General features: G+C 35.0%; 1 protein-coding gene across 2 annotated transcripts in view; it reads right to left on the reverse strand.

Annotated features, from left to right (window-relative positions):
- Nucleotides 1-16181, reverse strand: part of LOC143230868 (uncharacterized) — a 149650-nt gene that overhangs the window by 2726 nt on the left and 130743 nt on the right. For both annotated transcript variants that reach the window (XM_076465148.1, XM_076465147.1), the window contains exons 5-7: nucleotides 11724-12574; nucleotides 1893-2052; nucleotides 715-841 (exon numbers count right to left, since the gene is read on the reverse strand). In XM_076465148.1, coding sequence (XP_076321263.1) covers nucleotides 715-841; nucleotides 1893-2052; nucleotides 11724-12574 — 1138 coding nt within the window. The remainder of the gene's footprint in view (nucleotides 1-714; nucleotides 842-1892; nucleotides 2053-11723; nucleotides 12575-16181) is intronic.

The following is a 16181-nucleotide window of genomic DNA, read 5'->3' on the forward strand; positions in this document are numbered from 1 at the left end:
AAAATAGTCTAGGCTTTAGTTAAAACAATTTTCTATAACAGACAGAGGCGTGGCTAGCTGCCAGGGTAAATTCCAGTTCGAACACCACGATGCACATACTAATTAAAATATAATTATAATACCATATAGTTTAAGACAGATTCAGGCACTCTGGAATAAGTTGTAGAGGGTGCCAGGACTTTACAAGAGTTATATACAATGAAGATAGGAACTAATGCAATAAATAGCTAAAGAATTAATTATTTAAAGCAGGCATCAGCAGTTACAATTTGGTGAACTTTGGTTTAATCTTATATAAAATAACTTTACGCGTGTTTGATATCGTTCAAATATAGCACCATACTACAAAACGCAAGGAAAACTTTTAAGTGGTTGTCTCATGTGGATTCTAAATATGTAGGTTCTTAGATTTTTGCCAATAGAGGGCCCTGAACAGTAGAGGAAACTGGATTAGATTTTTTTTGTAAAGAAACATTGCTTGTTTCAGATATTCACTCAAATTGTATAAGGACTAACTGAGAGATTAGTGGGAAGGTAACTAGTTAACCGTGTCTATCAGATAGTGGGATTTGATTGTCTAACTTATAATATACCTACAGCTCCAAATGGCTGAGTGGAAATGTTTGCAAATCACAGAACCTCGTAGTCAGAGTCAGGTATGTTAAATTTTCAATTTAGTTTCCAGAGTAAAATGGCTGTAATATTTCCATGTACCTTTTTGTTACACAGTTCACTGTGTGTAGCCCAGTTTTCATGTTTCGTGTCCTGGTTGTGTCGAATCAGGAGCTTAAATTCAGACGTGGTACAATAGGTACTGTTTACTGGAAGCTCACTTCCTTCCCTGAATAAACAAAACATCACTATTTTATTCAAGTAAACAAACATTAAAACAGTTTGTTTTAATCAACACCTTGCTTATACCATATGCACCGACTATTTATATTTCTCTGAACCACATGAACATACTTTGGTAAGGATTTTTTTTTCACACTGAATCCTATGATACGTTTTTTTTAAAAAATAAAACATATAAAAAGTAGTTTGGTTTGCTTGCTTTAATTAGCGTAATGCTACATAAGTAACTATATGCGCTTGTCCACCATGGGGAATCTGGGGTAATTAATTAACCAATCAAAAATATATAAATATATTACGTCATCAGTTTGGTATGTTTTGAATTTCGCGGAAAGCTACACGAGGGTAAAATTTGCACTAGCCGTCCCTAATTTAGCACTGTAAGACTAAAGGGAAAGCAGATAGTCATCACCAGCCACCGTCAACTCTTGGGCAACTCTTTTACCAACGAATAATGGGATTGATCGTTACATTATAACACCCCTATGGCTGAAAGGGCGAGCATGTTTGGTGTGAAGGGGATTCGAACTCGCGACCCTCGGATTACGAACCGATTACCTTAGCCACCTTGGCCGTGCCGGGCCGCATTTTGCGTTTAGAATCTAAGCATAATGAAAAATATGACGCCCAGTCGTTGAAGTCACAATTATAGATCCGTATTTTTACATACATGCACGCGCACAATTATTTACATGCACGTTTTCTAGCGAATGAAACATTTGATGATGTATGTTTTTGTATGGTACATCGTTAAGAGTAACCATGTACGTAAAGTTTACATTCCTAGAATTTGTTTACATTTTACCATCTTTCATTCAAGTGCGACCTAAATGCGATATAGATGTTTTAACTAACGCAACGTCGTACGCATAAAATATCTGTGGTTTCTTTAGATTAATACTTCAATACAAAAATAATAAAGAACCTATTGATTAAACATACTTCAACTCCGAAAAACAATTTACGCGCTATTTTATCTATATATTATAAAAGAAAAAGAAAATTAGTACATAATATCATTAGATCGAATGCATTACCTGTTGTCTGAAGTATCTGAAACAGCTGAGCTGTTGGCCTGGTTGACCGCTTCTGTTCGTATTGAGGACTTCCTCCTTACGGGTTGTCCACCTTTTTCCAGCTCCAGGTTAAATAGTCCCTCCATGTAGTCAGACATAGTCTTATGATTTGGAGCAGGGACTGCAAAACAATGATAAAACTCATATAAGCAAAATGTGTGTAATTACTATAAAAGTACTTAGTTTATTTGCAGAATTAAACATCCGGGCTCTATCGGAAGGCTGAAACCACTAGAATTTAAAACTGTCCATAACTTAAATAGTGGTGAGACCTAAAACCGAGAGATATGGAGAAAAAAAAAAAAATCTTTGACCTATTTTACTCAAAACTAACACCCTTAATTTCTAGCTGAATATTTGGTTTCGACCAGAAATGATTCAGTTACACTGGAGAAAGAATTTGTTCACGAATATCCTTAAAAAAGAACAACTTTTCCCTGCTGTTGTTTTAGAATGACTAAAACTCAGGCTACAAACATTCTACTCGATGAACTAAAACTTTGGACTCATACGAGTCATGTTAACGAACGATATAGTAAAGGTAAAGGTTCGAATATGTAAGCCAATTAATGCTCAAACTTATTGTCTAAGTTTACCTCAAAATGTAAATACGAATTAAAAAAAATATTACACAAACACATTTAGGAGCCTAAAACTTTGTCGGGATTCGATGTTTTCAGTGTGTTATTTAACTTTAATACTTAGCTTTTACAGTTGTTTAAACTTTACCATCCAGTCAATCATAAGATCCCCTACGGACTTAGATGTTTACACAAAGATGGATTATAGAGAGAAAATCGTATTTCATCTTCAACTGGTATTTGTCGTTAAATATACACGTAGAACAAACATCTGCGGCATATTCTTGCCGACTTTGGTAACATTACTGAAATTGAATTCAAGGTTAGTAAAAGGTTTATTGTCATAATTCCTATTGATGTTGATACGACAAACATTATACGGTTATTTTAAGATTTTTTTTTTCTTTCATAAGATAACATGTTAAACATTTGTGGTGGGTATATACTCTGTACAAATTCAATTTCATATACTTTGTCTAATTTGCTTATTAACGAAAGATTGCCTTTTAAAAAAAACAAGATTAAGCCTAAAACAAATACAATTACTGCAAAATGTCATACACAAAATTAAGAATAAAACCGAGTCTGCAATATTATACTGACACTTGTATACTGAATTAGATAAAATAAAATTCAAAATTCAAAAGCTACTGAAGGGTTATGTGCGCTAGCCGTCCCTAATTTAGCAGTGTAAGACAAGAGGGAAGGCAGTTAGACATCACCAGCCACCGCCAACTCTTGGGCTACTCTTTTTACCAACGAATAGTGGGATTGATCGTACATTATAACGCCTCACAGCTGAAAGGGCGAGTATGTTTAGTGTGACGAGGATTCGAACCTGCGACCCTCGGATTACGAGTCGAGCACTTTAATCACCTGGCCATGCCGGGCCCAAAATTCTATATGAGCCAGAAGTGTTGTTGTTTTTCTGGTATTCCTGAAACACTACACAAGAGTAATTTGTGTTAATCACTTCTAATTATGAACTGACAGAAAGAAGGCAGCTTACCAAGAAACACCCACCGCCAACTCTTGGATTACTCTAATCGAACAACAGGCCCACAATCCCAAAGTGCGGTGCGCGTTTTTGTGATATCGAAACGCTCATAACGGGCGCCAGAATTCACAGTACAACACGTTAAACACTAAGTTTCTTTGGAAGCTCGCGCGTGCTATCTGCGCTGCCGTTCCTAACGTAGCAGTGAAAGAGAAAGCGATCAGTCACCACCACCCGCCGCAAACTCTTGGGCTACCTTTTATTACCAACGAATAGTTGGATTAGTCACCACATTAAAGCGCCCCCTTCCAAGTTAAAAGGTTTGATGGAACAGGGATTCCTACCGGCAGATTGTGTATTGAGCGCCTTAAATCGTTCGACTATATCACGCCTCATAAATAAATAAACTTCCCCACCCCAATCTTTTCTTGAAAACCCCAGAAATGAAAGTAATCCACTGATTAATAGAGCATTGTATTTGTGTTCCAATGGCAGTAGATTATTAAATATATCCTTTCTGACCACTGCCATTAATAAAATTTAATTTTCAAAATTTTCTTAAGTGTGAGATCGTAAATAATTTTGTAAAACAAAATATGATGCTTCGATGTAAAGTTAAATTTTTAAATATTTCATAATAAACCGACATGTTTACAGAACGTTTGACATATAATGTAAATCTGCTTTTGATTTCTTAAGCTAATATAATATTTGATCAGGCATCGCTTCGTGCATACCACCTTTTATATACAAAAACAAAAGTTATTGCCCTAATTCTGTTTTCAGAATGGTTGTTCTCGACTCTATTATCACTGCTTCATTTAAACCCATCATGCTCACTAATAAAATGTTGATACAATATGAACGTTGCTGATTTTTTTTCATTCTTAAGTAATTAATACAAAATTAGATCTAACTTTTATTCTTTTTCATATTAGTGAAGAAAAACTAATGTACAAAGAAAATTTGATGGAAGTGTTCTCTATGGTAAGGAGAATATGTGACTATACAAGTTTGTAATTGCTGTGGCATGCTTATGTTATAAACTATATCTTCCGATCATTTTAGATTAAACGAACTACCAAATTGTATGTATTTAACTTGGTTTTAATTCACAGTAAAATGTCACAACTTGCTTCGCCAGTTGTTTTCAATCTAGAAGAGTGATACCCCAACCTCGGATCGCGACCCCAATTGGAATCGCGGCAGGCGATGTTGGGGCTGTGAGACTTGCGGAGAAAAATCACCTGCAGCAAACAGAACTGAAAGGGGCTGGTTGAAATATATTTTTGAAAACTCGAATATTTGTGTAGATTTGGGATTGTATATAATGGAGTTTGTCAGCTCTGAAAAATTAAAGTTTGGGAACTGTCATACTGACCTTAGGGTCTTGGTGATCGTTGTAGGTCATGTCACAGTTCAGGCGAGTGGTTGGCTGAGACAACAGATTTCACTCTGCTTTCCAACTTTGTTTTATTTTACCTTAAACATTTACTCTGTTTACTACTTCAGCTGTTTTATTAATTGTGCATAAAACTTGTTTTCACGTCAGTGTTTAATTTGTGCATTTCTTTTCATATGCAGAATAACCCATGCAACGTTTTTCACTCCACTGGTCAACACAATAACGTCATCTATCGAATTATTTAGACCTAAGGTTTCGTGAGACATGCTCCTTAGTGAAAAATATGACAATAGTCAAAGTTCAGGGTATCGTTTCTAATCTTACAAGTTTTAAACATACACGTTTGTACTGGTCCAGCACACAATAATGTTTTTTCATTTAATTTTTAAATAAATATCAAAACAACAAATATTCCCAGCATCAGCAAATAATATTTTCTTGCGAAGTAATTTAAGATTTCAGAGCAAGAACATAGGTCACAAAATATTACTTTTAGGAATAAATAAATCGTAAATATTCTCGTACTTTTTACTCCCCTGTATAATGAGCGATGTCTAAAGTTCTGGTATTTCTTGTGCTTTTATACCTCGTTAAAATATAAGGTTATTAGCTCTTTTTTTTTTCCTACTATGGTGTCGTATTTTATTTTTACAAGAAAGAAATAAAAATGGCCTTTTCTTAAGTATCATTACTAAAAATGTTAATTAAAATTGTCTATAATCAAGTATGTTGAAATCTAGCCATAAGTTAAGAATGGAGAGATTAGCATAAGTAATAAAAATTCCAAAAAAATGTATTAAAAAACAAAACCTGTCTTATTTAATATCTGGTCGTTTTTGTTCTAGTAAAAGTCTGTTCTAAGACAAATGTAAACACTTATGTGGTACTCCAACCTTAATAATTAACATAGTTTTAAAAGTGGTGGCATTTGTTAGTCGCAATAACGAGTTTACTCTAATTTTCGCAGGCGACCAGTACCGAGTCAGAATGTCCCTGGTTCAAGAGTTTTCTTCATTTTGCATGTACAATGCGTCCTAATAAAAATATGCAACAGATGTTGTGAATCTGACGCAAGTCGAACTGTTACACTGTGCTATACATTTTTAACTAGTTAAAGTTAACTATGTTCGTGAAGAAAACGTACATACATACACACACACCACGAATATTTTATCTTTCTATGGTTAATATTTTTTAACATATTGTTTCAAGAGTGTGCGAATTTATATACAGTTTGTTTTTTGAATTTCGCGCAAAGCTACACGAGGGCTATTTGCGCTAGCCGTCCCTAATTTAGCAGTGTAAGACTAGAGAGAAGGCAGTTAGTCATCACCACCCACCGCCAACTCTTTTATCAACGAATAGTGGGATTGACTGTAACATTATATCGCACCCACAGCTAAAAGGGCGAGCATGTTTGGTGCAACACCGATTGGAAACCGCGACCCTCAGATTACGAGTCAAACACCTTGACCCACCTGACCATGCCGGGCGTTTTATATACAGCAAAATTTAGCACAAAAAGTAGAAAAATTCTGGAAATAAATGTGAATATTTCGAAGAGAACACAACAAAAACAAACAAACACTCATTCATTTTTTACGGTAAACGTTTACACATGTATTTAAAAAGATTATGACGAAACTTTATAAAAGTTCTTTGAAATTCCGACAAAACTCGTGCGAGTCATTTCGAGAGAATATTAAACTTACTTTTGCAAGTTTTTGCGATACTTGATTTAAGTTGCTAAATAAAAGGGGAAATGCACGTGGCTACATTCCATACAAATGATTTATAATGGCAGGAGAAAACACTATGTATTTATTAATAATTTTCCGCATTTTACACCTCATGTTCGTCTGCTATCGAGAGTAAGAGAGAAAAAAGCATTTCACTGGGGCATCAAAGAGATGCTAACAAAACAGTGCACATCACTAAAATATATATACCTGAAAAATATATATCTAAAAACGGCTCGTTTTGGTTGAAAAAAATTTTTTTACGTAGAGGAGCGAACAACGTTTTGACCTTCTTTGATCATCGTCAGGTTCACAAAGAAAGGAAGAATTAACTGACCGGAAGCTGACCACATGTTTGAAAGGGGTTGTGTAGCTGAGTGTCGGAGTGTAGAGGGCCTGCTTAGATGTTTGAATACATAATTTTATATCATTTATTTTATTATCACTATTTATTATACATGGTGGCCCGTAAGTCCCTACCCATCCATATATCTTATGTATCCAGTGTATCTGTGTACAGTCCCTCATTTTCGCTGCATAATATTATGCAACGCCATGTTCTGTGAGACATTTTCTTCAACATAGCAGGGGTTATTGTTCCAAATGCCGCGGTAACAGCTGCCTTCAACTCATTATTAGTATTATAACGTTGTTTAGACACAATGTGGATGGGTAGGGACTTACGGGCCACCCTGTATTATTTTTAATATAGATATAAAGGTGTTTCTTTGTATTGGTTTATTTTGGGCTTGAGTTGTTGTATAAGTAAGGCTTCTTTAATTTTGCGTTTGTTTATGTTTGTATCTTTATTCAGTATTTGAGTGTTTTCTATGGTTATGTTGCGTTTACCTGACTTGCAGTGTTCGAAAACGTGTGAAGGTGACTTTTTATGTTCTTTGAATCTGGTTCCCATTTTTCTACTTGTTTCTCCAATATAGAAGTCGTGGCAGTTATCACATTGTATTTTATAAGTAATGTTGGTGTTGTGTTTGTCAGTGTAGTTTTTATATAGTATAGACCTCAGTTTTGTGTCTGGTTTTTGAATAAATATGGTATTAACTGGAATGTCATATTTTGTTACTAGTTTTTGTCAAATGTTGGTTATTTGTTTGCTGATGTCAGGAATATATGGTATACAGCAGTATATGGTTTCGTGATTTTTTGATTCGTGAGATATATTTACTTTAGTTGGTTGATTTTGCTTTCTGTCTAGGTGTGGGCGTATAATGTTTTCTACGGTTTGTGGAGGAAACTTATTGATGTTGATGAAGTATTGTTTTATTTTGTCTAATTCATCGTTAATTTTATCTGGTGAGCATAGTTTTATGGCTGTGTTTATTTGGTTTCTTAGTATGTTGAGTTTTTGTTTTGTTTCATGTGCTGAGTCCCAAGGAATGTATAGTCCAGTATGGGTGATTTTTCGGTGGATTTCTGTTTTGAATTGTGTGTTGGTTCTTGTAATTTTGAGGTTCAGAAATGATATTTGATTGCTTTCTTCCTGTTCACATGTGAAGTTAATGTTGGGATGTATAGAGTTAATGTGATTGAAAAAATTAAGTATGTGTTCTGTAGGTGTGAATCCTGCAACCGTGTCATCTACATATCTGTACCAGTATAGTGGTGGATGTAATGCTGTGTTAATTGCTTGTGTTTCAACTTGTGTCATAAAAATATTGGCTAAAACTGGTGATACCGGGTTGCCCATGCTTAGGCCATTTGTTTGTATACAGTTGTGGTTGTTGAACACGAAGTTTGTCTTCATCGTGGTGAATTCTACGAGGGTTGCTAATTGGTTGCTGGGAATGTCTATATCCCAGACCGTAACCCATCTATAGAGTTCCAAGTCTATCTTGCAGGCTTCAGCGGTTGGAACTTCTGTAAAGAAGGATATAACATCGAAACTGGCCATTAAGGCTTTATGATTAAGTTGATTTAAATTAGACTTGAAATTAAAAGTCTTTGATGAATGAGCTGGCTGATGTTGCATATTTGGAGAATGCCTATGCTATGTATTTACCAAGATTGTAATTAAACGATTCATATGTAGACATTATTGGTCGTAATGGACAATCTGGTTTATGAGGTTTGTGGATGCCGTATATTTGTGGTGTGCGTGAGTCGGTTTTACGTAGGTTGGAATAAAGTGTTTGTGAAATTGTGTTGGAATTTTTCATTTTTAGTAGTATTTTGTTGAGTTGCGTTTCGTGTGTCTTTGTTAGATTTGTGTGTATTGGTTTAAATTTGTTTCTGTCTGATAGGATGTTCTTCATTTTTTGGATGTATTCATTCGTGTTTATTATTATTATAGTGTTTCCTTTATCTACTTTTAAAATTATGTTTTTGTCTTGGTTTTGGTTTTTAATGGAATTAATGTCTCTTTCTGTAAGATTGTTTTTTATCTTTCTGTTTTGTGAAATTATGTTGATGGTTTTGTGAGAAAATTCTTTGAAAAAATCGTTTAATATGTTGTTTTTAGGCGTTTCTGGAAAATATAAATTTTTCCTGGGAAGTTTGGTTGTTGGATGCCAATAAAATTGTCTAAGTTGTCTTCCTTCTGTTGGTTGTTTTCGGTTGTTTTATTGTTTTTATTTTCTGTGGAAAGTATCGTAAGTCTCCTAACTTGATCTTCCAAACATGTTTTGATTTCTAAAGTTGGAATGTACCTAGGTGCCATTGCGAAGTTGAGTCCTTTGATAAGTTGATGTATCTCATATGTGTTTAATAGTCAGTCAGATCTGTTAATTATGAGGTTAGTCAACGGTTTGTCGTGGTTTTTGTTCTGTTGTTCGCATCTTAGTTTTTCTAGTTTTTTGTTGTGGCAGATCTTTTTGTCTCTGTCATTCCTAGTGTTGATTTGGTTTATGTTTCGTTGTATAAGTCCGTAAATTTCCGGCTTGATGCAGCATGCCAGTTGATAGTCTGGGTTCATTTTTTGTTTTGTAAGTCATGTAGTTCTTTGTATTTCGTGTTCAACATGGCTTTAAGTAGTTTTTTTCTGAACTATCTGATTCCAAAGTCTAACACTAATTCAGTGGCTATCAACTTAAGTTACTCTATTATAGCATACTTTTATTTTGCAGGTTTTTTTCACTTGTTTTAAGTGCACAAAAATGTTTGATGGCCTGTAAAAACGTAATCACTATACGAAAGTACCACCACACGTCACCAAATAAATTCTTGAAAACGGCTGACTTCACAAACAACACTGTACAAACATTAGAAACTTGATGTTTTCAGTTATGAAGACGTGAGTAAAGAAATAAAAAAACGATTTTCACGCTAACGTTTTCCTCGTGATTTGTGCAATACTTTGATAAAAACCGTTGGTGTACTAGTTAACACGCACTTCCAAGGTTACTTTAACAAAATGTTAAAAACTCGCGCTCGTCACTAAATATTCGATTAAAAAACAACAACTTCGAAATAGAGTAAAGGCGTTTCTTTCAAAATTACGCGATGCAACTCTGTTAATTTATTTTCGGAAGTTTACTATGAATGAAGTCAAGGGTTGTCAAGTTTGTTATGTTCCCTTGTCGAAATTTAATTACCGTCTCCTTTAGATTTGGCCCGGCATGGTCAGGTGGTTAAGGCACTCGACTCATAATCCGAGAGTCGCGGGTTCGAATCCCCGTCACACCAAACATGCTCGCCCTTTCAGCCGTGGTGGTGTTGTAATGTGATGGTCAATCCCACTACATATAGCCCTCGTGTAGCTTTGCGCGAAATTCAAACCAAACCTAATCATTTATGTTTAATCTTTGTAAAACTTTAAAGCAACAGTATCGATTTCAAATGAACATCTAAGACACACATAGAAATAACAAAAATGATCCCCAAAACATACAAACAACAACAAAAAGAACACAATATAAACCAAGTTAACTTTAACTGAGAAATGGTTTACTTTTGCCAATTTTTTGAGGTGTTGGTCCTGTTGGTATGTTACCGTCAATCATAAAACATAAACGCCACGTTTTTTTGTTTTTTTCTCCTCAGTCAGGAATAAATTGATAAGGAACTTAATACATTTAATGGTTTGAAATTAAATAGCAACATTTAAACTTGTTTCACCCTTACTTTCAATTTACTCATTACCCCCCCCCCAAAAAAAAAAAACAAAAACAAAAAACTGTTATAACTTCATTCTTTACAATTTAAAATAATTTTAACCCAATAATTATATATGTTTATTATTATATTTTGTATATGCATTATGGGAAAAAGATACTCAGCCCTGAAGACTCGGTTTATATTTCTACTAATTCACAAATTTAAACTAGATTAGTTAACATATGCTATTATCATGTAGTTATTTACAATGAATATTTAAATTGCATATATTCACACATTAATCATTAAAACCCAACACAAAAAGCATTTTATAAACCACATATGAACAAAGTGAACACTCTTCGCTGCAGTAATGTATGTTTGAAACCAACCTTTCTCGCCAAGCATGATCTATCTAGTTACAAAGCTTTCCTTTAATTAAGAATTTATAGGAGAAAGAAATGTTTGGCGATTTAATTATTACTTTTGGTAATAACAGGGCTGAGTGTGGCATAGTAGTTAAACAGGGTTGAGTGTGGCTCAGTAGTTAGCGTGTCAGTCTGTGGATCTAGGCGTTCTGTTACTTAAAAAATAAAGTAAAAATCCGTTCCGCACTTCGGGGCAGTGGATGCATTATGAAAGTAATAGTCAAATCTCACCATTCTGTCAAACAGAAGTGAAAAAATAGTTGACATTAGGCACTGTTGACTGGCTGTTAATCAAATTGTTCAAAATTAGGGAGGATTACCGTGGATAGCCGTTTAGTAGTCTTACACAGATATTCAAAAATACGTGTTTTTGGTAATAACAAAAGGTATTTCTGACTACAGAGAAGTATTATTATATATATCTGTGGTGCAGACACTACAGGCAACTTAAAATATTATTAAACACGTTTTCGAGAAATAGACGTATTAGACTTGTGTTGAAAAGATATATTCCTTTCATTTATTGTTTCTGAGAGTTACCTATATCAAAAAGGTCAAAGGTTGGTCCAAGCAAAAAACAAGTATAACTTACGAAGCAAGTTTTTGAGTACGGTGTCATCACAATGGCTGACAAAATCCTTTGACAGTCTTTCACACACGATTTCTTCTTGAGTCATGCATTTTCGTCCAAGCCTTGGAGTGTCCGTGGTCTGAGTCGCACTATTAATTCTACATTCTGTCAACTGTTCGCCATTTTCACTGTCTATGTGCTGCCCCTGATGAAGAGTTGTATCATTTTGTGCCACTACAATTGAGTTTTCGTGGGCTATTAGAGCTTCCTTTTGATTCCCAGATTCTTCAGTTGCTACCTTTTGGAGAGGTTCAGTACAATGAACAGATATTTTTGACTGATACTGAACACAAACATCTTGATCGTTAAGTGAAGAGTAGTCTTTCTGAGATTCCGTTTGTTCCGATGTCTGTGGAAAGTTTAACTTTCCTTGCGATGAAAAAGAAGCATGACTAGGATATTCATGTTGTGGGTCTTGACCATCTCTTTCGGAAATAGACGACTCCTCGTTTAGGAGACCCGATAATCCTGGTTGTTCATTTACAAGTTGAAGAGATGTAGGTGGTGCACTGGAGAGTTTATGCTCCGAGCTGGAAAATGAAGGTCCTCGGTTAAGAAGGCATCGACTATCTGACCAGGTTCGATCTCGAATGGAGTTGGAGTGGAAAATCAAAGTGGTACCTTGCTTTCTAATATTGTGTAATTTTTCCCATGAGGCCGGAGACACGGAATTTTGACCATCGTGTGCTATTTTAGAGGTTGGATCGTAAGATTCAGGCGTTGAGGAAGATCTCCAGTAGTTACCGTCAAATCCATGTCTTCCAAGTTTCCGCTCATTTCTATAGGACATGTAAGAGTTTTTCGGATAAACACTGAAAAAACACACACGAAAAAAACACTTGTTACTAACACGCGCAGCTAAAATCTTTATAAATCTTATAAGAAAAAAACAAAAACCTCAATGCATATTTTATAAATCTACCTCACTTAAAGGCAGCAACTTATATAATGTATCATTAACACTACTGACAACGTAGAGATTACAAATTTATAGTCTTCCGCTGGTACAGCGGTAAATCTATGGATTTATAACACTAAAATCAGGGATTCGATTCCCCTTGTTGGACTCAGCAGATAGCCCGAAGTGGCTTTGCTATAAGGAAACAAACACACAAAGTTATATTAAAACCATTGACGACTGATTTTAATATAACAGAACGTTGTATTGAAATTAATTAAAATACAGAACGATATAATATCAATTTTAAATGCGATTAAAAATGGAGTCCAATATAGCATTGAAAAATAGTCAAATAAAATATTAATAATATAAGGCAGACTAATGTGGTATTATTAAAAAAGTAATATAAGGCAGTATTAATACTGAGAAAGAGTTCAACAATTTATTATTAATTTTAATTACAATTAAAAGCAGTTCAGTGTATTATTGTTTAAAACTGTTAGTGCAAAGTACGTTGAAAAAGTAATACAGGGTGACCCGTAAGTCCCTACCCATCCATATGTTATTATGTGATATTCAATAAAGCATATATTATAAATTTATTTCTTTTTTTTTCAGAGGCATATGGCCGATCTAAGCCCATGTTGAGGAAAATGTCTCACAGAACATGGCGTCGCAAAATATTATGCAGCGAGAATGAGGGACAGCACACAGATACACAAGATATATGGATGGGTAGGGACTTACGGGCCACCCTGTACTAAGTATTATTAATTTTATCCATGGTTAGAAATCAGTATAATATCGTATTAACTTCATTAGCTATTAGAACAACTGTCTTGGTATTCTCGCTAAAACTAATTATCTCTCTTTTGGAATAGCCTTGTTAAATGAATGCTACGTAATGAATCCAACTAAGTGGTTATTAGATGTCAGTTAGAACACACACACAAGGGGAGATAAGACCACCATTTTACGCCAGTTTGAAAACACGATATTCTAGCTGGTTCATACTAACAGGCTGTACGTTGCCATTTCCGCCCTTGTTTCTCTCCGTTTGGTTGCCCATTCCTCTCACCGTGGGCGTGTTGGATTTCTTGGGTACTAATTTTGATCACTGGTTTATAACTAACTCCATTAAATACTAGCAATATGATCCGATAAATCTGATAATTTAAAAGATTCAATATTTATGAATGTAAGTTTCAAAGCGTCACATTGGCAACAACCTGCTGCACTAAACTTTATCCAGACAAGTGACCTACAAACCATTGTGGCACTTACATCACACCTGCTGCACCTGGCAACAGACCAACCCGACTCTTCATAGTTCCCCACAGCGCTCTCGTGGCCGCGAGGCAAGAGAGTCGTATGTGTACTGCATGCGGTCCTATAGGAGAGAACAGCAGACATTTGAAAGAATGTATCGTGTGTAGTCATCGGTAGCATAGCCCATCCCATGTTACAACGGGCGGGTGGGTCACCATCGACCGATAGAGAATGTAATGGGTAAACAAGGGTGTGTGTGGTTGGTTTAAAAACAAGTATTTTACGTATTCAAACGAGAGCCTCATTTGTACAATTTATTTGCTGACTGTAAGGTTTTCTGTTGTTGTATTTACACTTAAGTTGGAAATATGAGCTTTTAATAAATTATAATTATATACTTATTTTAGGGATTTATATTGATAAACAAAAGCTTATTTCAGAATCTCGCTTAAAGATACATAAAGACAGTCTGTGGACACCCGTCCGTCACTTGTAAATGATTAAAACAAGGGAGGACAGGTAGTTAACAATGCCCGCTTGGACTTATGTACTGAATGAACAGTGGAATTACACTATCACTCTTATAAAGCATTCCTTAGAGCAGTGGTTCCCAACCAGGGGTGCGAGATAGCGTTCCAGGGGGTGCGGGATAACTTTTGTTTTGGCCACCTTCACCTTTATTCTTAAATAAATAACTACTGTCAGGGGTGCGAGAACATATTAAAATTATTTAGGGGTGCGGGGCATAAAAAAGGTTGGGAACCACTGCCTTAGAGCGTGGGGCACATTTTTTACAGTGACAGGCAAAGAATCATCAAACTTCGGATCCAAGTTCCGAACACGCCGATACTAGACTACGTCAGCATGTTTGAGAGTTGTGTAAGAAAGGTATGCTCTTATTATTTCTGTATTGCTAACTCCGTTCACACCGTTGGTTAGAATGCTCGATATATCTAATCTTATTTTCATTATTATAGCTATTATTTTGCATTGCTAGCTTAATATACACGTGTACTGAGGGCCAACCTAAATCGCCTGAGCTGGCTGAACCTCGTGAGACATAACCGTATTTACGGCCGAAAATATCGTTAACAGCGAGGGTAGTTGACAAACAATGCATTATATATTGAGTAATAATATAAGAAAAATGTATTCGGTCATCTCTACTCAATACTAGGTTGAGTTTTCGTTTCGTTCAAAGCAGGTACCTTGCTCTGATCGAAAGTTAATACTGATGAACTTTCTAGAAGGAAAACTTCTGACTTAAGAGACGTTTTAGTACCATGCAAAACAAATATATTATAAAATAGTCTTATACGTTTATCATAACTTTCTAATTATCGGCAACAACTATAATTACTGCTAAAACAAACTTGAAAAATGTTAACAAAAACAATCTAACATTAGAAACGAAGGTTTATTTTATCATTTTCTGTTGTTATGAATCTTACAATTTGTTCAAGTGTGCTAGCAACTCGTAGAAAACCCTAATTAAACTGTAATAATTGAATTAGAAGTGACACACTGAGTACATAACGAAGCAATGTGAACCGATATATTAACATGTATGCTTTCAAGGTATTCGTTGCTAAGGAACATCAAAGTTCGCGTAATTATTGAAACAATACTTAGCAAAGTCTCAATGAATAATTTCTAGCGTCCTAAGTTTTACGTGAAAATAACCAGACATGGAATTCGTGAAGGATTCTGAACGCGTGTATCTGTAAATTATGATGAAGTGTTTAATGTAATACTATAAAGCAGACATTCTAACAAAGAAGCACTACAATAATATGTTGTAAGGTATTAACATACGTTACAGTTATAGAAATTCATCATGTCTCGAAAATATAAAGTTAAATTATTGTAATGGTAATTTTAATGTTCTTGTGTTGCAAGTTTTCATAGATTTGGGAAACAAATCTACAAGGTCTGTCTCCAAAGAGACGAAAATCTCAATTTTATCTGTATAGAAATAAATCTATTTTGTCAATGCAGATTTGGATGTGAGGTTTGTTTACAGAAGTAAATATAATTTTTATTTATGAGACAATGATCTTTTGTATAAATACATGAGGACTCATAAACATAGGTTATTTCTTTCAGAGTCACAGTCAAGTGAGCCTATTAATAATAGGTACATCTCTCTAGTTTATCTGCCATCTAATTGTTAAGATACTGGAACTCACCGATATGTAACCTGAAAAACATTGTCAAGTTTGATCTGAACTTTGGTAACATATCAAACC

Source organism: Tachypleus tridentatus, chromosome 10, assembly GCF_004210375.1.
Source record: "Tachypleus tridentatus isolate NWPU-2018 chromosome 10, ASM421037v1, whole genome shotgun sequence".
Lineage (NCBI taxonomy): Eukaryota > Metazoa > Arthropoda > Merostomata > Xiphosura > Limulidae > Tachypleus > Tachypleus tridentatus.